The sequence below is a fragment of the Athene noctua genome, chromosome 3 (genome assembly GCF_965140245.1).
Source record: "Athene noctua chromosome 3, bAthNoc1.hap1.1, whole genome shotgun sequence".
Lineage (NCBI taxonomy): Eukaryota > Metazoa > Chordata > Aves > Strigiformes > Strigidae > Athene > Athene noctua.
Genome location: NC_134039.1, coordinates 40,809,142 through 40,831,840, shown reverse-complemented (window position 1 = coordinate 40,831,840; position 22,699 = coordinate 40,809,142). Strand labels below are relative to the sequence as shown.

Below are 22,699 nucleotides of genomic sequence, written 5' to 3'. Positions count from 1 at the left end.
GGAATATTATGGGACAAACCCTCCTGGAAACCCTTTCCAAGCACATAAAGAACTCCAGTCACTGGGAACATCCATCTTGGCTTTGCCATAGACAAATCATGTCTGACCATGCTTCTATGATGAGATGATTGGCTCAGTAGGAGTTGAAAGAGTAATCACCACCAAGTACCTTAACATTGCCTTTGGCATGGTCTTCCATATCATTATAGCCAAAATGATGATACATGGGCAGAGTAAGAGGACTATTGGGAGGAAAATTGGCTCAAAGGACTGTGATCAGCAGTATAAACCCGAGGTGGTGGCTGGCCAATTATGTCACCCCTCAAGGATCAAGACTGGGGGCAATTCTGTTAATGACCTGAATGATGGGAATAACTGCACCTTCACCAGCTCTGCACATAGGAAGAACAGCCAATTATCTGGAGGGCAGAGCTGCTATTCAGAGGGATCTTCACAAGCGGGAGTAATGGGCTGACAGGGAACTCATGACATTTAGTAAAGACATCTAGGATGAAATAACGCCATGCAGCAGCACAGGTTGCATGGGGGCTAACTGGGGAGAAAGCACATTTGCAGAAAGTACCTGGGGCTCCTTTTAGAAAACAAACTGAACATGAGTCAGCAGTGTGCCCTTACAGCAGAGGCAGCCAACTGCATCCTGGACTGTATTAGCAGGAGTGCAGTCAGCTGGCTGAGGAAAATGATTCTTATTCTTTTGTAAGAGAGTACTGCATCCAGTCCTGTGGTCCCCAGTACTAGAAAGACATTGACATACCAGAGCAGTTCCAGCAGAGGAGCCTCAAAATAGTTAGTGGTCCAAAGCACATGACATACAAGGAGAAGCTGAGAGAACTGGGTTTGCTCAGCTTGGAAGAGAGAAACCTAAGGGCAGATCTTAATGCTGGCTTCAACTATGTATTGGGAAGGAGTGGAAAAGTAGGAGCCAACTCTTCTCAGACCTGCACAGTAGTAGTTCAAGAGGCAAATGACACAAGCTGTGACATGGGAAGTTCCAGTCAGGTGTAAAGAAAAAGATTCTCTCTGTTGAGACTGGTCAAACACTGACAGCTTGCCCAGAAAGGCTGTGGAATCTCCATCCCTGGAGATACTCAACAATCACCTGGACATGGCCTTAATAGCCTGATCTAAGTGGACCTGCTTTCAGCAGGGGACTGGACTATGTAGTCCCCAGATATCCATGTGAACCTATATTATTGTATGGTTACAGAATTCTATATTTGTTGAATATTCGATGCATGGAAAAAAGTGAAAAATAGTTGTTATATCCTGTTCTGAATTCGAACTATTCAATGAAATGATCTACTGTCTAATGAAAAAGTAGCTTCTGCTATCCTGCCAGAATGTTGGGATTTCTAAACTTACTGGTTGTTACAGTGAAGTTAGGTTAACTTTGCATTTTAGAATGTTATTTATGAACTAAAAATCAGATTCTTGATCTTAATTTTCTAAAGTACTGAAAAAAACCTATTTATTTATTTATTATTATTTAATATCCTTCTCAGGTTGTGTTCTCAGACTGAATTACATCAATAACAAGACTAAAAGCTCTTAAACCATCACAGATGTCAAGGTAACAGGTATCTGCCATTCTTAATTCAGATAAACCTTTGGGTGGGATGAGAGACTTCATCACTGTGTTCCTCAGAATTTTGCTGGTGGCAGAACAAAATATACAAGTTCGGAATTGAGATTCTGTTCTAAGCATGCCACTCTCCTCTGCTTTGACATGTTGTTTTGTTTTTGTTTTGTTTTTTTTATCTGAAGTTCTCTAAATAAGAAATCTAGCTGGCAGACACTTGAAATAGAAATTTTTTAGACTAAATAAGAAGTTGTTAACAAATTTATAAGCATCAGAAAATGGATTACTGAAATGGGAAGTTTTAGACAACAAATAATTAACAGTGCTACCACCTACACTTGTAATACCATGCCTTCCTCAATTTTTCTCAGGATACTCCATGTCACCTCACTGCTCAGAGGATAAAGAATACTTTAGGGTTTCAATCTTACTCCACTGAAACCATTTGATTAAATGAATGGTAAGAGCCATTCATCAAGAACGTAAGATGTCTACTATAACACTTCTTGGAAAATAGCTGGTAAGAGTCCAATATTTATAAGACTCAGTGAAATTTTTGGAGATTCAGTTGTACAACAGACAAGGCCAAAACAGAGAAGGGCTGGAAGGCCTAAAGAAATATCAGCAATGTTTAGTAGATGTTTTTTCTCAACTGAACCAGATAAAGGGTTTCTTCTGTTTCAAAGTGCAGTATACTATACAGTACTATTTACAACACTCTGAACAACTTGTTCTGAAGACTCAGGAAATTAGTATTCAGTTTATCAGGAAGCTTTATTAACCAGCTAGTAAATGGCATAGTACTTCAGACTTATAACACACACAATTTTGTAGCATACTACCATATCCATAGCCATGAACAATAAACTAACATATTAAAGCCCAAATGTTAATATCCTAGTGATTATAGTATGTAGAGCCTGATCCAAATTTTAGTGGATGTAATTTCATTGACTGTCACAGGCATGGATCTTGCACCACAGCAATGGTCAGAAGAGTTCATGATTCATTTGGCCAAATATTATTCTTTCTGATGCCTCTAAATAGCTGACCAGTTAGTGTGATCAAAAATATCTGAGAAAGGAAAAAGAGTGAGTTAAAAACAGCAAAAAAAAATTGATACTCACTTATGACTGAGTCAATCTGTCTGCTAACCTGGCTCCTATGAATGGCAATGAAGAAGGATATAAAGGAGAATGATCAGGACATGTGCCTGAAGGTACAAGCTGAATTTTCTGCTCTGGCATACTCTGCTGTGTGACGTCCAGCAAGTCACTTGGGCCCACATCCACAGAAGTATCCTGAAATCTATTTCAAGTGGCACATAATTCAGTTAACATGTTAAGTGTTTCAGAGCCCCAAGAATCCAAATTCAGTTGGAGTCGATGATCTTAAAGATCTTTTCTAACCTAAATGATTCTATGATTCTTGGTCTTAACCTCTTGAATGGGGATAACAGTTCTCTCCCATCTGACAAGAAGGTGTCAGTGATAGTAGTACATGGAAGATCATGAGACACTTACGTACAAGAAACATTTTCATTACTGAACTGGCCCACTGCATAGCTGGAATGTTTTTACTACATAACTCTGTGGGAAGCTACTATATATCAAAGAGGTAAAATAGGTCATACATTTAATTTTGTGAAAATGAACTAATCTCATTTTCAATCTCACAATTTTACATGTTATCAAAAATCCTTCTGACTGATACCTTCAGGGTATCTGTGGAGTGAACAATCAATTATTGTTGTCATTATTCATGTGATTTTGATATTGAAAGCTTTATTCCTTTTTACACAATAAATTTTTCACATAAATATGTGGGGGGAGGGGTTTCATGATTTTGTATTGTTTGATTTAGCATATTCATGGACTAGGTTCTGTGCAAACAGAGGACAAAATAGGTATTTTGCTCCACAGATTTAACTTGCAATGCTGTTACCTTTCACAAGTCAGGTCAAACATTTCATTCAACAAACTTTGGACACCAACATCTATGATGGTACTTGAATATATGGGAGTTCATTGGTAAACAGTGCTTCATCTTACTTCTAACTAAAACTGATGGAAAGCTTTACAAAATTTCAGAGCATGTCAAAGCCAAATGGCACTGAATTGATTTTTACTGCAGCAGAGTATCAATACTTTGTGTTATTTTGCTTAAAGGTATTCTTACCTGTGTAATTAGCAGGCTGGTAGTAAGTGCAGTTAACATTGTTTTCAAAGCATGTATTGAAATATTCTTCACATCCCTAAGCAAGTACAGATGAACAATTTCAAGAAAAATCACTGCAACTTTTGAAATCATATTTCATCTTTATAAGAACGTACTTTCTGCATGTTATGAATGATTCTGATATTTACTTGCCAGAAAGCAAATACATCATTAATGTGTACTGTGAAGAGTTAGCTATAACATTTTTTAAATTATCTGAACTAAACAAATTGTTCTTAAGTAAATCTGATATTTTTGTATGGAAATTCCAGAGCTTGTGACTTAATCAAAAGGCAATTTGCTTTTGTGTGAGTATAACTGAGAGACTACCTTGCAAGTAAATGCTTGAAAGAATATTTTTAAGTTTTCACTGATTCTCATGCATTGTGCATCCTAAAATGGATGTGCATATTTTCCAGATTACCCTCTATGTTTATTATATTGTTTTAAAAAATAAATTATAAATTATTACATATATTAAAATAGCTATAAATACAATAAAACATATTTAAAAATGCTTTCTGTAATTTGAAGTGATCTTTTAATAGTGACGAGGGTTTGTAGAAACAGGGAACAATTCCAAACTGATGAGCAAAGACAATACCAGCTGTCATTCAACAACATCCTTTCAATTTACTGTCCTGCATTGTCAAGAAACAACCTTTGCCTATTAATTTTTTGTTCTCATTGGACAGTTCTTTAACACTGAAGAAGACAATGTTCCAAAGAAGATAATAATATGTATCAGTTTGTCCCAGCTCAAGTGATGATATCTGATGGTCCTATGCAAACTGGTCCCTTGATATTAAGGTATGTAAATGCTACCATGAACTGTTCTCAAGATGTATTTTAATGCCTTGCTTGTTCCTCTTATCCTATAAAGTGTTGGAGATGCGCTGGAAATAGATAATACAACAAATGCTGACATTCTGTAAGTACTGAATAGTAATTACAAGGGAAAATGTACTGTATGCCTTTTATATATTGTCACTTTCCATTGTCATCATTGATTTGGACAGCATGGATTTCTGAATGCTAAGATGCTTACTACTTCTTAAACTGCTAATAAATGTCCCCGTGATATTGATGAGGCACAACTCCTGTTTTCTTGAAGTATTCTGAATTTAGAACTACCTACACTGACATCTAATGAGTAAAAACCAAGGCTTCAGAGAGACCAAAGACAAAACAATAAATATTATTACTACTTTGGCATTTGTAAGCCAAGTATTGGTAGAAAACATGGTCTGTATATTTTTTTTCATTTTGTTCATTTAGCAGCAAAAGATAAATTCTTCAAGGCAAGTTTTTTTACTTCTTGCCAAAATGTATGTTGAACCCCTTGGGACATCACAAAACCATTTCTCCAGACTGGATTTTGTGCATGAACATGGGATCTGAGTACCTTTTTCCTTGGTTTTATTAATTTCCTACTGTGTGACATTGTATCTTCCACAGCATTTCATCTAGAATAAAAATCCTATAACTTGGTAACTCTAACACCTATAAAGACTGACACACAGAGTAATTTTCACCCCAACAAGTGCTAGCTATTGGTTGATTAAATAAGCTAGAGAGTTTCCCCTCTGTATTCAGTAGAGAGAGGTTTCTGCAGGAGATGATTCACCCTTGTGTGTGTATCATTTCCCATGATATGCACTGCATAGTACAGACTTAACAGCAATATGATCTTAAAATATACTTTTGAAAGTAACTTTCTTTTAGATTCTAAATTATTCTAGAACACATGTAAACAGAAAAAAGAAAAAAAATTACAAACCCATATTAAAATAAAACGTTTTGACTATCACCCTTAATCTTCCAAAGTAATTTCAGTGTAGAAATTGTGTGTAAGCAGTAAGCTATATTAAGGATGTGCTCACTGGGAAGTACAACAAAAAGAAGAAAGAAAACTAAAGATTATTCGAAACAACATAATTAATGTTGTTTCATAACAAATGCAGTAAATGGGGATGAATTTTATAAAACATATTTAAAAAAAATAAAAACACAGAGACTCTGGTTTACTCTGATCTAGATACTTAAGTAAGGACCAGATTTTTGAAAACTTGTAGTTATTCCTTTGTCACTTCTAATGTCATATTTGCAAAAATTCTCTGCTCTTAGCAAAGAGAGACTTTAGAAAGTCTCTCTATTCGACCTTGTGTTTTAGCAGCAATTGACCTCTTGTGTACACATATCTCAAACTTAAAAGCACAAAGTAGAACTGTGTCCTTTTCAAATGTATTATCAGCTAGCTCTTCCCAATAACCTGTTTCAATACCGGTAACACAAAACCTAATCAAACCATCAAACAGCTTAGAGAATGGAATTCTTTTCATGTAGGAAATTCCAGCAGTTTTTCATTCTGAATCAGGATGAAATTCCAGAAATGTTTGAATAGTTTTGTGGGATGAAAAGTCTGTCATATTTTAGCTCAGAAATACTAAATAAAAGCATCTCATTTTTGTGTTTTGAAGGGTCATTCCAAGATATACTGCTGCTAAATTTTGAAAAATTACATAACTTAGGCAAAACTGGCCTTTCTCTGTAAACACATTCAATTTCAACAGCTCTGTAAGTTCAGTTAAAGAAACCACCAGCTTTGAGCAGTACATTAAATATTACCAAGAATATATAAGCATATAATAGTTCTTCTCTAATACTATTCAGAATCTTAGGCTTTTTATTTTTTGCACGGTAGATGCCAATGATACTGTAAAGAGCTGAAAGGATGTAACACAAGACTTTGGGATGGCAGTGTTCCATTCAAAAGTGTGATTACAGTTCACCTTAACACATTTGATATTTTATGTGGCTTAGATACCAACAGCAAAATATCCACAGGATTCTGAGATCTGCCACATTAAGAAACTATTTAGAAATTTTCAGCAGTCTCACATAATTTATTTATATACCTCTTGTTTCTTCACAAATATCAGCACCAATATTGCTATCTAGATAACAAACACCAGGATTTGAAAATTCTTATACTGAAAAAACCCACCAAATTAGGTATAAACATAATATTGAACAAGTGAGCAATGAAATGAAAAATTCCACAAGCTCATATATAATCCGTCATGATTATTATTTATAGTCAATCCAAAAAAAGTAAGAAACAGTTTTTCCTGGAAACCCTCAGAAAGTGACATCATAGTCTAAGAGGCAGGCTTTGGGCAAAGTACAACTTTCTGGGCTTAAAGACAAATCCATAACTTTCTTGGAAGTGATGAACAAAAGCTGTTGTTAAATAGCTGTGCTCCACCGCAGAAAACTCTTATTTCATTATTTCCTGTTTGAATTATCATGGTACCTAAGTCTCACACCTTGTCAAGGATTCATTTGAGCTGTAAGATGCACAAGCAAAAGAAAAAGATAGTTGATTTTTCTCATTTCAGTGAGACCAAATTTTAATTCACAGTATCTAGATATTGTGATACTAGATACTTCCATGGAAGTCAGAAATAAGACACTTCTTTTTCTTTCATCATCTAGTAAATTGTGAGGCAAACACTACATGCCTAGGGCAGTAGCAGGAAGGAAGAAGGAACAAGATTCATGGTTATAGCGCCTGGGCTCCTCTCACAGCTCTGCCAACTGACATTTGTAATGCTTAACAAATGAATCAGTAGAGCAGTTTGGTGCTTCAGCCTTCATATAGTCTAAAACAGATTGCTCAAAAAGGGCAATAAACACAAGACAAAGGAAAAACAAATAACCAAAAGACAAAGGAAAAAATGTAATCAAGGTGCTCATAAGAATGTATAGTTACAGTGTAATTTTTCAGAAATCAAAGTGGTGTTTTCTTAAAAAGCAGGAATTGTATATAAATATGGAATATTCAGGTAGGTCTACACAGGTAACAGCCTTTTAATCATACTCTCCGTTTCAGTATTGTAGTCATACTGTAGCTACCTGTGCCTTCAACCTGCAATATTTTTGGGCAGGCTTTTCTTTAATTCTTCAGCACATACTAAGCATGTGAACACACACTGAGAGACAGTCACTCTGCATAATTTCAATACTAAATTAATTTAAAAACCGCTAAGTTAATAAATACAGTGGCTAAATGCTGCATCAAACTATAAGTGTTTAGCCATTGAAAACATTCATGCAGTGATATGGAAGGAGCTTCAGTTTTGTTCAGATTTCATTTGAGCCAGAACTTTATCTAAAAATATCAGCAGATTTGTTAAGCACTGTGTGTGGAAATTATAACATCAACGCAGGATCACAGTTTTCATGTACACAAAACTCCCTTTCCTTTTATGAGAAAGTTGGAGTCTGATTTACACTTACTGTAACTAGCAGACATTTGATTTCTGTGACACTTCCAAGGAATCCACCAACTGATGAAAAAGTAATAACAGATCCAATTCCAAGTAATATACAAGAAATATATGCCAATAGCTGTTTCTCACTTGAAGAAACTGTAACACAGCACATAGTCACTTCTCTTTTTTGAAACGTCCACATACAAAACCTATTCCAGAAAAACAATTAAATCTTTGTAATGCCATTACTGAAAGGATGGAAATAGTGGAATGATAAAACGGTATTATTACTACTTATGCTATCTACAGCCACAGAAGGAAAAAGATATATTTTCATAAATTCAGATAATGGTAACAACATGAGAGATGTAAACAGAACATACTCAGTTGAACAATGTGAACCATTCACAGTGAAATCAGAGAACAATTACAAGTGTACAGATTTTTTGTTTGCCAAAAATTAATAGCATGTGGATGAATCCTGCATGGACACAGATATAGTTCTCGTTAAATCTAGACTCAGACTCAATGCTATCCTCTCTCTTTGTGACTGGTCACTTTCTCCTTTCCACTTTAACCATCTTTGCATAGATATAGAAAGTAGCAGGGGTTTTCATTACTTCCATCTTAAATACTTCATCCCAGAATTATGGTATTGGATAACATAGCCAAGGCAGACAGCTCTTTAAGAGCACAGATGTTGTTATGTGACCCAAAACTTAATTCTTTGTGAATCATTTTGACAGACACTCTGGGAAAAATTAATATCTATATGGAGAGGTCCAAGCTCCAACTTGTGTTCATTCCACCCAAATTATCCTAAAGGATCTATAATCTTGTCAAATGCAGACCAAATGCAGTCTGGTGAATTATATAAAGAGAAGATCAGTAGAGCTGATTTGTATTTCAGTGATTCATCTATAAACTGTACAGCAAGAGAAATAAATAAATAAATATCATAAATTATAATTATATATAAGTTTTAGATATACTGATATATATTTTCCCCTATTTTGATAATCATACTGTCTAATGATGGAAAATATACACAATAGAAAAAATAACCTAAACATTTCAATCCAATACTGCCACCTTGTGAAAAAGAAATTCTATCACTGTTTCTGATTTATCCTGTGATCATTTGAAACAAAAGAAAAATTCTATTTATACTCACATAACACACTGAATAAATTGTTTCTGTCAAATAAAAGGCACAGACCAAATGCCAAAAGCATAAGACCCAGGGCCTGGAAAAAAAGGACGATTACTGCTTTAATTCAAAACATTTTTAAAAAATTAATTTGAAGCTGTTAAATAAGAAAAAAGAAAACAGAATTTTTATCAAGAAAATTCCATTAAAGACATGTAAGTAATATTTCTGTATTATAATTTTATCTCTTGTTTTCAGTTTCGTATCACAGCTGAAAATATAATCATAGATTCAGTTCAACATGAAACAAATATAACTAGAGCCTATAATTACAACAGGATTTATTTTCTTCAGATAATGTTTTATAAATTTAAACAGTCACCTGATACATTGAACAAAAAAATAGTAGTAACAGTCAAAGCATCAAGATGGTGTCTGGTCTCAATTAACTCTAATGTTATATTGTACTCGTATTTTTTTTAGCTTTTTTTTCTTAACTACTAAAGACATTTGGAGGCAGCATGTATGTATGAAGATTTGTATTGCAGAGATGGAAAGAGTTACCTAGCCTGGCATGCACCTGTCCTTATATTTTTCAGTACACTTAGTTTACTAATTATTAAGGATACCAGCTGACATGAAGAGGGAGAACCATAGTAAAGATATAAGCCCTCCTTTGTGGGCTCCTGTGGGCTTTGTGGGTGCTACACAACCAAATTTTGTTGTCCTCCTCCTCCTGTGTCTACACAACCTGATTCAATTTTTGTTGAAAACAGCAGATACAGCCTAAAGATTTCAGTGCAATCCAGCACACAGTTCTAACAAAGCCATGAGAGCTGTCAAACAGTGCTACCAACTGTCTTGTACTAAACTTCAGAGTACACTTTACACTTTTGAAGAGAATCTCCCAGTCACCCTCACTTACTTTTTTCCTCTGGTTTTTTTTTTTTTTGTTGCGTATTGTAACAGGATGTGAAAAGTTGAATTCCTTTCAAATGAAACTAAATCAAGAAATGCACTTCATCTGTCATCAATAGCAAGAGGGTGCTTGGGCAGTGGAAGGGCAAGCAAAGATCCTGCCCATAGCAATTGCCCCTGAAATACATATAAAGTGTGCTTTAGAACCTGAGTAACAACTGCATTGCCCTTGCAAATGCTTGCATATGTCAACAGAACCACAGTGAAGTCACATGGGCATCAAAATTTTGAGTATAGTTTACCATATTTCAGCGGGAAAGACCCCTAAGACTGTAAACTCTCTGATGCAGGGCTTCTTTTTTTATATATCATTCTTATTATTATCATTATTGGATACTGCATCTTCTGGCCCTATCAAGATTTTTTGCACAGAGAGTGAAACACATTTCTCCCCACCTCATGCTCTCTCTCACCTGTCTTGCCTCTTCTGTAAACATACTCTGGCATTTTGTTCTGCCTGGTTTTGTGGTAGAAGCTGGGAAGAGCTGAAGAACAGCAGTGTTAGAAGATAGTTTCTGTAACAGCAGCGGGCTGCAGCTGTCCTACACTTCTCATGTGTAAAGCAGGCAGGCACACAAACATGCACAGCCGTTGGAACATTACCAGCATAGGCATACTCTTTGGAAAGTATTTTCTAATGCAAAGGGATTTGTTTGAAAGGAATTGTTCTTGACTTCTGTCAGAATTACTCCAGATTGATTAGAATACAAAGTTATGTCTTCTGTTATATGTAAAACAGTAAAAAAATTACAAAAAATCTGCGTTAACAATTATTTTCCATACAAAACATATGCTACATATGTATCAAACTTGTTGATTAGAAGAAAAGATTCAGCAAGCACAAGCTTTGCCTGCCCTGTCAAGATCATCATTGCCTGGATTATAAAACTTCTGTTGCTGAATCACAGAATGAATAAAGCTACAAGCTTCTCAAACTAGCTCTGCAGTGGATTTGGATCAATAATGCACCATGTAAACTTATAGTAAACTGTATCAGACAACTGGTTTTGCACTTTCCCTGAAGAAGATCCACTACTTTTAAGAGTAATTAAACTTTATCAGAATTTTCAAAACCAGAATGTATTAAAACATTGGTGCGATGAATTGTTTTAGTAAAAATCCCTGAACAGTTACATATTTCACTTGAAAACTGGCATCTGTAATAGTTGTAATAACCATGCAGTTTCAATGTTTTATTTTGAGCTATTTTAATAATAATTATATTAATATTTTAGTTTATCTTATTTGAAAAATGGAAGTATTATATTGTTACTTCACAAGAAAATCCTTACCAGCTCTGAGTATTTCTGTCCTACCTTAAAGAGCAGTTTCATAATTACGTTTCTTCCTGAAGTCCAGCTTAACCACATCCTTACAACAGAGCAGCTTTCTTCTGTTGATCAGCCCTGACTTCCTGGTTACAGGCAACAGGCCCACAGAAACATCTTTTTTATTTTGACACTGTGCTTGTGGTCTTAAGTTACCATGATCACAGCGTAACTCGCATTACAAAACAAGTACTCCTCATTCAACTCAGTGCTTGAAGACCACATTGAAAAGTTCACTGGATACGTGATTCTGTAAAGTATGAGACATGGCAGGCTGGATTTCAAATGGATGAGTTTCCATTGTTTGATGATTTATATGTCTTATCCATAACACTGGTGAGAATATGGTAAATGGTTGTCCTTGAACCCACTATTTTGTGGTTAACATCCATAAGCCTTTCAGAACGGTACTCAGTTTATTTTAGAGAAGGTAGATGGAAAAAAACCCTACTATCCTTGGCAGATCCTTCCCATTGCTCACAAAAGTGTTCATTTTCTTGGTAAAACCAGTGTTTACCTTTCAGGTCTTATTTTTCTGCTATACCTGTCTTTGCACCTTGGTATTGCTAATCAGACTTCAGGGACAGATGCATTCCCTATAAATACAGCTATATATTAAAATTATATTGTCTACACACTCCCTGCCCTAGATCACTTTTGATAGACTGAATTGTGTGGAGTCTTTAATTCTCTCACTGGACATTTTTCTCCAGCTCTCAAATAATTTGTATGTGCCTTTCTCAGATCTTTTTTTTAACTATTATTTTTTGTTCCCTGACCTCAGCACAGGCAACAGAGCGTGCCGAGCTGCAGGTCCCCCTGCACCGCTCGGGCCTGCCCAGGCTACCCAGCCAGGGAGGCTCCCTGCGGCAGGCAGATGGCAGCAGGCCGCCACGGCCCCCAAACGCCAGCAGACCACCGGCCTTTCCAAGGCACAACGGGCTCCCAGTGTGTGAACGCAGAAGGGGTGTCTGGCGTTTTGGTTTTTTTTCTTCATGCCTCGAGTTCTCCTGGCAAACAGGGAGAAAAAAATCCCATGGTATTTCAATTCACCTTTACCACACCTTGTCTTTGGTCTGCTTTTATTCTTTTTTTTTCCCTATTAATTGCTGATTCCAATTTATTCTGAACACTAAATTCCTGTCCATTACTTAAAATAAAATAAAATTTTAAAAACACGGAAAAAAGGGCTGCGAGGTTCTTTTGTCTCATGCCTTCACAGGGGCGCCACCACCCGCCCCACCGGCACGAGGACCCGCTGCTGGCGAAGTTTGGATCCTGCCGCTTGCCTTCCGAGCCGCTGTTACCCGTTGCCGTGGGGACGCTCCCGGTTTCGCAGCGTGCTGGCGGGGCTCTCGTTGTCCCCGCGCAGGGCCTGACCGGGGGCGGTTGGGGACTGCGGAATTTCAGGGCGGAGGGGCGGTCAGTCTCCAGAGACGGCCAGGAAGGCGGGAGCTTCGGTAGGAGCTCGGCTGAACGGCAAGTGAGTAGCTACACGGAGTAGATGGCGGAGAGCGGAGGGCTCGGGGTGCCGTGAGGCGCGGACTACAGCTCCCAACATGCAAAGGGGCGGCTCCGCGGCGGCTCCGCCGTCTGCCAGGGAAACTGTGGTGGGCGGGCGGGCCCTGCCGCGGGGCCTTCTGGGAGATGTAGTTTCTCTCCACGAGGAACTGTTTCGCGCCTTCACGGCTGAGATGCTGCTCGTTGCCTCTGGTGGAGCGGGTCTAGCATGCCTCCCCGGTCCCCTGATTGGGGCTAGGGGTGAGGAGATGGGGGCAGGTTACGGAGGGGGGACGGGGACGGCGAGGAGCCCCTTCCCCTCTTGCCTGGACTCATCTTCAAGTCTCGTACTTCTGTGGTTTAGGCCATTTCTCACTAACGTTGCAGCTTCATCAAGTGCTTTCTGGACTCTTAGTCTTATTTTGTAATTGTTCGTATATATTTATTGTTTGAAGCTTTTGCTTTGTTTCTTTGCAGCTATAAGGGCTGGAAAAAACGTTGTAGCACTGATACTGTCCACAAGGAGTAGAGAGCAGGGAGAGGTTTTTAATATTCAAATTTGGTAATGTTTGTAACATTTAGAGGGTTAGACTAAGGGGGGATTCTCTTATCACTAACGTTTTTCTTATTTTTTGCTTCTTGGTGTCGAGTGAGGTGTTCAGAACAAACCTCTGCTGTTCCTTTTCTTGTTTTAAGCCAACAGTTCAATAAATACATCTGAAAAAACTTACTGTATATGAGCACCCTCTTTATTTGGTTCATGCAGTGCTGAAAGTTAGTATTTTCTCTGTGGTGCTTTGAAAGCAGATACGACGATATGGAAAGTAGACTGTCAGAAGATATTGAAGGAGTTGAAAATGAAATAGAAATTGAATTAAGCAGAATGAGTGTTTCCTCCTTTGAAGCAGATGATCCTGACACAAAGGTATCAGATGAAGCTTTGAGTGACAGTGAGACAGTAAGTATTCAATGGGCTAAAAATTCTTCTATTTCAGCTTGAAAGTAGTATGGGCATTGGAAAGCCCATCTGCTGAATGAACTTTTTCATGACATACCTAACCTGAGGATTTATTCTTGAAAAGTAGTCTCAGTAGTATCGATTCATGAAAAATGTAAGCTCCAGTGGTGACAAGACAATAAAAGAGGTGGATATCAGCATTCAGCTTAAGTGAGAAAATCGGACTTGTAGGTAATGATTTGTTTTAGAATCCTCTGAAGCTGGAAGATTTTATTAAAGCCAATGAGGTCGATTAAATCTGGATGAATAAGCCAATGATTCTTCATCTATATTTAAATCTTACAAAAGACTGTATTACGTTTGAAGACTTCCTGATATTAAGTTCATACAAATTGGTACTTCAAGTCCTCTTTTTTGAATTACTTCTTATTTTAGGGAAAGGTTTTCCTCTGAAATCCAATCAGTGATTTGGGTTCTTTGAAGTAATTTTAATACTTCAGACTTGTAGCAAAAGGATTGGTCTATAGGATATTAGGGTAGATGATATTGGTTATTTGTGTCCATAAATCATACGTTTGATATTGTTACTGATATTATCAACTGAAATTAAATTTTGTTTGATTTTAATATAAGTATAGAATTAAGAGATATTTATTTTGAATCTAGCAACTGACTGCTACTCTAAAATTCCCTGTACAGCCCCGTACCAAGGCCAAAGGGGTTAGTCATAATTGTTTAGTAGGAATGGTTAGAACCTAGGTAACAAAACACGAGGTCTTTTGTAAACTGATTTATAAAACATGTATAGGACTAGAAGAATGCAAGTAGTTGTCAAGGTCCAGTATTAATGGGAATTGAGGGCAATAACCGTAACAGCTTGCAAGTACCTACCAAGAAAACTGTGTCCTTAAGCAGAAGGTAATTCTGGCAGGGGGAGATCGCGACCACCGACTCATGGACCACCTACTCACATTACACCCCAGACCCATTTCTAGACATTTCTAACCTCTACTGCGCAGAATCGGAAATAGGAGGAGAATATGTTAATGATTTCTTGGAAGTTGTATGTTTATTTATGAATACTTAATGAATATGTATGAGTAAGTTCTATATAAGGTGTATGATTCTGGTGCCTGGCACGTGTTGTTGGTGAGAGCACTCCCCTACACGTCCGGCCGTCAATAACAAAGTGTCTGCTTATCTGCATCAAATTGGTGTCGATAAGTTATTTTTATCCCAGATTTTGGTGACAATATGACACAGAGATAGGCAAAGGCATCAGTGGTAATTGCATGACAGTGATAATATGCATCCTGGCTTGTATCAGACATAGTGTGGCCAGCAGAACTAGGGCAGGGAAGTGATTGTTGCCCTGTACTTGGCACTTGTGAGCCTGCACCTTGAACACGGTGTTCAGTTTTGGGCTCCACACTTTAAGAAAGACATTGAGGTGGTGGAATATGCCCAGAGAAGGGCAATAAAACTGGTGATAGGTCTAGAGAGCAACTCTTATGAGGAGCAGCTGTGTTTAGCCTGGAGAAAAGGAGGCTCAGGGGGACCTCATTGTTCTCTACAACTATCTGAAAGGAGGTTGTAGTGAGGTGAGTGTCAGTCTCTTTTCCCAAGTAATAAATGATAGGACAAGAGGAAATGGCCTCGAACTGCACCAGGGGAGGTTTAGACTGGATATTAGGAAAAATTTCTTGACTGAAAGGCTGTCAGGCACTGGAACAGGCTGCTCAGGGAAGTGGTTGAGTCATCATCCCTGGAGGTATTTAAAAGATGTGTAGATGTGGCACTTAGGGACATCATTTAGCCGTGAGCTTGGCAGTATTACATTAACAGTTGGACTTGATCTTAAAGGTCTTTTCCAACCTAAACGATTCTATGATCCTATGATTTATGCACTCCCATGCTGAATGCTAGCAATGTTTACTGGAATTTACACATCTGAGAGAAGGCAGTCTATTTTCCCAGATCCTTACAGTCTTTTGATTAGAAAGTATCTATGTAGTAAAGAAAGTTGAAGAGTCTGATTTACATGCATAAACATTAGTGCATTTAAAATTAATTTATATTTTAAAGAGTCTGAACATTTTTAAGAAAAAGATCCTGTGCATTATAGGTATTTTGTTAGGTTTTGTCTTAACCTTTTCCTTAATTTCTTGGTCTACACAACTATCAAGAAAATGTTAATTGAAACATGTTTCTGAAGGTAGTGAACTATAAGTTACTAAAATGTGTTCCAATCAAAATTTAATTAGAAAGTAATGAAAAAACAGAATTATTAATTCGCTAGTGAGTAATAAGATGATGGGAAGATGTAGGAATTGGGAACAATTTTGGTAGCAATTGCTACTAATTCTCCATAAGTGCTTTATAGATGAAGTCAAAATGCGTCTTTATTCTTGCATGCCAAGTATTTACCTCTGCTCGTGGCTGTGAGATGAAAATGTCGAATTTATGTCAAACATCATGTTTTTCTAGATTTCAGATGACTTGCCAGAATCAGTTCTCTCCTATTTAAACTTTATAAAGAGCAGAAATCAAGATGCTGAAAAGCTTATACTGCAAGACTTAGAAGATGAAGAAACTACAAGTAAGCAGTGATCACAGTTAAAATATTTATGCACCTCGCGCTGCCAGTGGAAGACTAACAATCATCAGTAAAACAATGCAAACTTTTAAGTAGAGCAAGCAGTGGAACCTATTGCATCAGCTTCTGAATGCATGCTGAAAAGCTCTGGGAATAAAACCGTGCAGTGCTGTCTTCTAGGATTAACATCTGAGTATGAATTGAATTTTTCTAAACATTCATCTGATGCTAAACCATAGATCAAGGCAAGTTGCAGGATCATTGTCTGAAGCAAGACCTGGGCCAGACTCTTCACGAGAATCTATAATGAAGTCACTAGGAGCTGATACAAACAATCAGCTGTAAAACAATTCAGTTACAATTGAACCCCATAGGCTATGTTTAATGTCTGTCTTTAGAGATATCCAAGCCAGCATTAAATGAAATTACCTTGTAATTAGGAACAACATTGCTGTGTCAGCTGTATGACTGAAGCCAAGCTCATAGTTTTTTGCCAGAGCGCTGGCATTGTCTGTTCTGTTACAGTTTTTCACATCGTCCTGGGTTTCACACTCATTTACTGTAACAGTCTTTGTAAACAAAAGTTCAATATTATCTATACATTTCGATATTTGAGAAAGGTTTCTTTTTTTTTTTTTTTTGTAATGGACATTTACTCTTTTTCATTATTTTTGTAGGGGGTTTTTTTTGTCAGTTTTTGACCTATCTGATACAATTTCTGCTGGACTTTTCTACACAGAAAAAGTTCTGCTGTGTTCTATGCTATGGAATTCTCTTTCATATTTTTTATCACGGGATTCTTATGATATCAGTTTGTGTGTTCCAGTTACACATATTTGCTCCTTTTAATGTAGATAAATGACTTTCATATATTTAATTAAAATTGGGAGTGGGGGATAAGAGTCTTAAAGGGAATAAATTCTTTAGTTTAAAGAAATGTAGTAGCTAAGCAGTATAGAGCAGAACTGAGTACTGGTAATGGATTTTCTCTTGTACTAAATGATATATTTATTTCTTCTTTAGGTAACACTTACGGGATAGTTTCTTGCCATGCTTCAGATTACTTGGCAGAATTGGCTTCTGAATATAATGAAGATCCAGAACAATTGAAAAAAAGGGTATTCTCTATTGAAAAAATATTTACAGTGAACAAAATTCTATTAAGTATTCTATATAATATACATGTGTTTTGTTGACCTCCTAAGGAGACCTGTAGATGTGTTCAGTTTTGTTTCTGTCACACTATAAGGTTTTGATGAGTTTGTATATGCCATTCTTTAAAACTCGGACATCAGCTGTAATACACCTTGTCTATAAGATTTAAAATTTGGAATAAATTCTCTGTATCAGTAGCTGAGATGCTGAGCACAAAAATCAACAAAATTAAAAAAACCTGAATAATCCTTTACTGTTAGTTATTTGCAGAATATTATCTCAATAGTATGATAACACTTAAACATCTCTAATGTTACCCTTTTTATGATCAGGAGGATGTGCTACTATTAATCTTGCTCCTAATATATTCCATGATTTTATAGAAATTGTAGACATAATCATGTCTGTAACTTTCAAAGATGAATCAGGAGTTATGAGCCTGGGTTCTTTTATATTTTCAAAGGATTTGATTGAATAATTTAGTGAAGTTCTTAGAAAGACATAAACCTGTATTTAATTTAATTACTTTTAATTTGTCACCTGGATTTTATTAGTGAGCACTTCTGCAAACATGATTTTTTGTTCTCAGCCCATTTACTTTATGTGACTTCAGCTACATCACAAATATTAATATATGGCCCAAGAATGTGATGAATGGATGATAAATGAGCAGGAATAGATTACTTCTTGCCTATAAAGAACAATGAAAGAAATATAGCAGTCTTTGTGCCCATAGCACTATTTTCAAATAGACTTCTTAAAAATTTACTCTGTAACTAGTTCTTCCCCTATGTGCATAACAGTATTAAAGTATTATATACTTTATATTAAAGTAAATATATTTTTAAAACCACATAGAAATATTATATATTTTGGGAAATACTCCAATATCTATTACTCTAGAAAATAGTATTTTGACTGATATGTTTGCATTATTCAAAGTCTGAGGATTCTAGTCACTGGTAAGTTTCATATTATTGTACTTGTCATATGATGAAAAGCTTATCCTTGTTCTGGAAGATTTTTGTAATGTTCTGCTTTTAGATTCTGTTTCTTGTTTCTTAATGACAGTATTAAACTATATTAGGTACTTTTTGAAATTGAAAATGAAGACTTGCAGATTGCTACAACACCTAGTTGTAATAGTCGGTCCACCAGTGATGAAGTAGTCACTGATGACCATTCTGTTACAGGTAAGCAAACGTATTAGTTTGGTTAAATCGATCTTTAGCATCATATCACTATTTCCTGCTTGTCTGTCTTCATGAGTATCATAAAGTTCTGTATAAAGAATTATAATACGCAGTAAATTTTGATACTTCATGAATTGTACATGACCAAATGCTCATTTCAGGATCTCAAAATTATCCTAGTCTTTAATGTTGTGATAGAAATTTGTTTCAAAAAATACTACCCAAAAATTATTTAATTATGAACACAAATGGAAGCCAGATTAGAGACACTAAGCAGGTCGTGCTTTGGCCACAACTTGGCTGGGAACATTTCCCTTCTCCATGGCCTTTGCGTGTTTTCGGATGGAGTGCATCAGTTATAAAATGCCTGCTGACAGCCACAGAAGACATGCATCCTAAAGCCAAATTGTAATCCTGAAATATACAGTGATAGAATTAGCATGACTGTAGCAGAGTCAGTAAGCATGTGTCCTGATAGGATATCTCTGATAAGAAAGACTTGTGTTGTAGTTTTGATTTTCTTGAGGATATATATTGCTAGCTGTATCAGCACAGAATCCTTTTCTTGTCAATACTTTAAGACTGTTTATTGTCCCCCAAAACTTAATAGGAAATTAAATAAAAGGTTTGCTTTGTTGATTACAAATTCATAGCTGAAGTTGAAATGAGCATAAGCCTTACTCATCATGAAGTAGAAGAAAAGTGTAGACAAGAATTTGAACAGTGGGAGAAGAGACAAAAGGAGCTTGAAGATGAGAAGAGGAAAAAGTGGAAAGTTGAAAGGGAATCACAGGAAAAACAGAATAAAGAGGATCACGCAAGAAGGGTTCAGCATCTGGAGGAATTTGAAGCTGAAAGAATAAAGTTAGAGCTTCTTCATAAGGTAAATAACAATACTGAAACCAATCTGTTCCCATCTAGACTATCCAGATTAAAAATTTAGTGTGAAATGAGTGTTTTCCTAAACTTTATGATTGTCCTAACCTCCGTCTACTTGTGATTCCACAGTGAGATGTAAGACATATTTAAGTACGATCTATTGGGTTTTATGTGTTTACTGCTTTGATCAACAGTGAATGAATTTGCCATGCTAAATGTTAAATTATTCTTTAGGTTTTGCCCTTACTAAGGTTTTATATTATGACACCGGCTAAAGTACCAGAAATGAGAGTTGTGCTAAATTACTCACAACTGAAAAATGGTCACTGTGCCTTAATAGAAAATACTTACTTACTTTAGACCTCCCAACTCAGTTTCACATTTAGATGAAAAATTGTAGGTGAAGTAATCTGAACCAAAATCATTCAGTTCAAAACTGCTGGTGCTGTGCTTCATCTAGGTAAAAGTTACAGTATTCCTTTTCTCATCTGTATCTGGGAAACCGAGTGAAGCTTTGTCTGCTGAGTTCTGCCACAACAGAACATGACTCCACATGTTGACTTGTTGCATTCTTAGAGTATCTAGTTATGTTTTGCTATAACACATGGTGCATACTGAAGGATAAAATTTGATAGCTCTCTACAAAAGAGCATAAGAATGAGAAGTGTAACCCTCAGACATACATGTGGGGCTAGAATATTTTATTATTTAGCCTAGATATTTATGTTTTGAGAGATGCATTAACACTGCACTTTCAGTGAACTAATTTGTAGCGTTCTGAAGAGGTGGGCATCTTGGTCTCAGCAAGGTAGTTCAAGTCACTAAAATTAAGGGAGGGCTTTGTAAGTGAAAAAGACCTTTGATCTCTGAAGAACAGTGAAATGTCTGATATAGCTCCCTTTTCAACAGGCCACAAAACTTATTATGCTTCCTCTGCTCTTTGATGTCACAAATCATTTTTGGACCTAGAATGGCTTGCTTTCTCTATAGACAAGGAGGGGCATGTCCCCATTTAGACACGTTGGTAGTGCTGTTGCTAGAGCGCTCTTTTTGGAGGTGAGAGATGGAGACTAACTTCCCCCATTACAGAAGGATCTAGATGTCTAGCCTCCTATTGTCTGAATGACATGCTTCTGAACATACATGAAAAACAGTGCTTAGGCATCTGGCAAGCATTATGCTCTTGATTTGGAAGTGCTAGTTTGTTTATACTGGTTCCTCCATATCTTGCTGTATATTTGATTTGGCCGATACTGATTTATCTTGGTTCCACCACAAGTTATGTGGTTCTGGGTCTGCCTCTGGTTTTCAGGTACTTACTGTCTGCTAGTTTTCAGTCAGAAGTAACTCCAGATCATTCGGATTTTTTTTTTTTCTGATTGAGAATATGTTGGGCAAGGAGGGAAATGCTGTTTATTTGCAAATAGTGAGAAAATAGTTTAAAGATGTTTAACATCGTTATTGATGATCTAGATGAGGGGATCGAGTGCACCCTCAGTCAGTTTGCAGATGACCCCAAGTTGGGTGGGAGTGTTGATCTGCTCGAGGGCAGGGAGGCTCTGCAGAGAGACCTGGACAGGCTGGAGCCATGGGCTGAGGCCAACTGGAGGAGTTTCCATAAGGCCAAATGCCGGGGGCTGCCCTTGGGCCACAACAACCCCCAGCAGCACTACAGGCTTCGGGAGGAGTGGCTGAAGAGCTGCCAGTCAGAGAGGGACCTGGGGGGGTTGATTGACAGCCGGCTGAACAGGAGCCAGCAGTGTGTCTGGGTGGCCAAGAAGGCCAATGGCATCCTGGCTTGTGTCAGCAATAGCGTGGCCAGCAGGGACAGGGAAGGGATCTGACCCCTGTACTCGGCACTGGTGAGGCCGCCCCTCGATTCCTGTGTTCAGTTTTGGGCCCCTCACTCCAAAAAGGACATTGAATGACTCGAGCGTGTCCAGAGAAGGGCAACGGAGCTGGTGCAGGGTCTGGAGCACAGGTCGTACGAGGAGCGGCTGAGGGAACTGGGGGTGTTTAGTCTGGAGAAGAGGAGGCTGAGGGGAGACCTCATCGCCCTCTACAGCTCCCTGAAAGGAGGGTGCAGAGAGCTGGGGATGAGCCTCTTTAACCTAGTAACAAGCGATAGGACAAGAGGGAATGGCCTCAAGTTGCACCAGGGAAAGTTTAGACTGGATATTAGGAAGCATTTCTTTACAGAATGGGTTGTTAGGCATTGGAATGGGCTGCCCAGGGAGGTGGTGGTGTCCCCATCCCTGGAGGTGTTTAAGAGTCGGGTCAACATAGCACTGAGGGATCTGGTGTAGTTGGGAACTGTCAATGTTAAGTTAATGGTTGGACTAGATGATCTTCCAGGTTTTTTCCAACCTAGTTGGAAAACCTACTCTGTTCCAATCTAGTTCCAACCTATTCTGTGAAATAGACTAGAACTTTTATTTTCCATTGAGAAGCAATTTCAGTAAAAAAAAAAATTTCTTTAGCTTTACTGAAAAAAATTCCTGTTTGAAAGATTTTAAGATTGTCAATAACATAGATGTGCAATTAAAGGGGACTGTTCATGCCATTTTCAGAGTGTTTGTTTTTGTTGTGTTTCTATTACCTACCTGGACTTTGAATGGTTGTTTCATAAACATAGTTTTCATCTTCAGTAGTAGTAAAGAATTTGGAGAGGAAGGTGATAGTTCTTTTGGTCAGTACCAAGATGCTGACCATCTGAAGGTATGCATCTTTCAGTACGTGACCAAATACACATTACCGATGCAAGCATCTGGTTGCTTATTCTGATCCTTGCATAACGTAATTTCTCATTTTGATTCTGTCATTTGCGAAGGTGGTCCATTGGAAAGTTGAGAAGATGGGGGAGATAGT

The 22,699-nt window shown here is 37.3% G+C and overlaps 2 protein-coding genes across 2 annotated transcripts in view; one reads left to right on the top strand and one right to left on the bottom strand.

The window, feature by feature from the left end:
* Positions 1-2,599: 2,599 nt before the first annotated feature.
* On the bottom strand, positions 2,600-13,386 carry TSPAN19 (tetraspanin 19). Its single transcript, XM_074901186.1, is given in 10 exon segments — positions 2,600-2,674; positions 3,779-3,815; positions 3,817-3,854; positions 5,140-5,283; positions 6,736-6,810; positions 8,120-8,250; positions 9,269-9,342; positions 9,438-9,515; positions 12,794-13,022; positions 13,377-13,386. Coding segments are annotated over 10 exon segments (891 nt in total).
* A 481-nt stretch (positions 13,387-13,867) lies between these two features.
* LRRIQ1 (leucine rich repeats and IQ motif containing 1) overlaps positions 13,868-22,699 on the top strand; it is a 117,098-nt gene continuing 108,266 nt past the window's right edge. The window contains exons 1-5 of the mRNA XM_074901483.1: positions 13,868-14,008; positions 16,496-16,607; positions 17,628-17,722; positions 18,847-18,952; positions 19,606-19,835. Of these exons, the coding sequence (XP_074757584.1) occupies positions 13,868-14,008; positions 16,496-16,607; positions 17,628-17,722; positions 18,847-18,952; positions 19,606-19,835 (684 nt within the window). The remainder of the gene's footprint in view (positions 14,009-16,495; positions 16,608-17,627; positions 17,723-18,846; positions 18,953-19,605; positions 19,836-22,699) is intronic.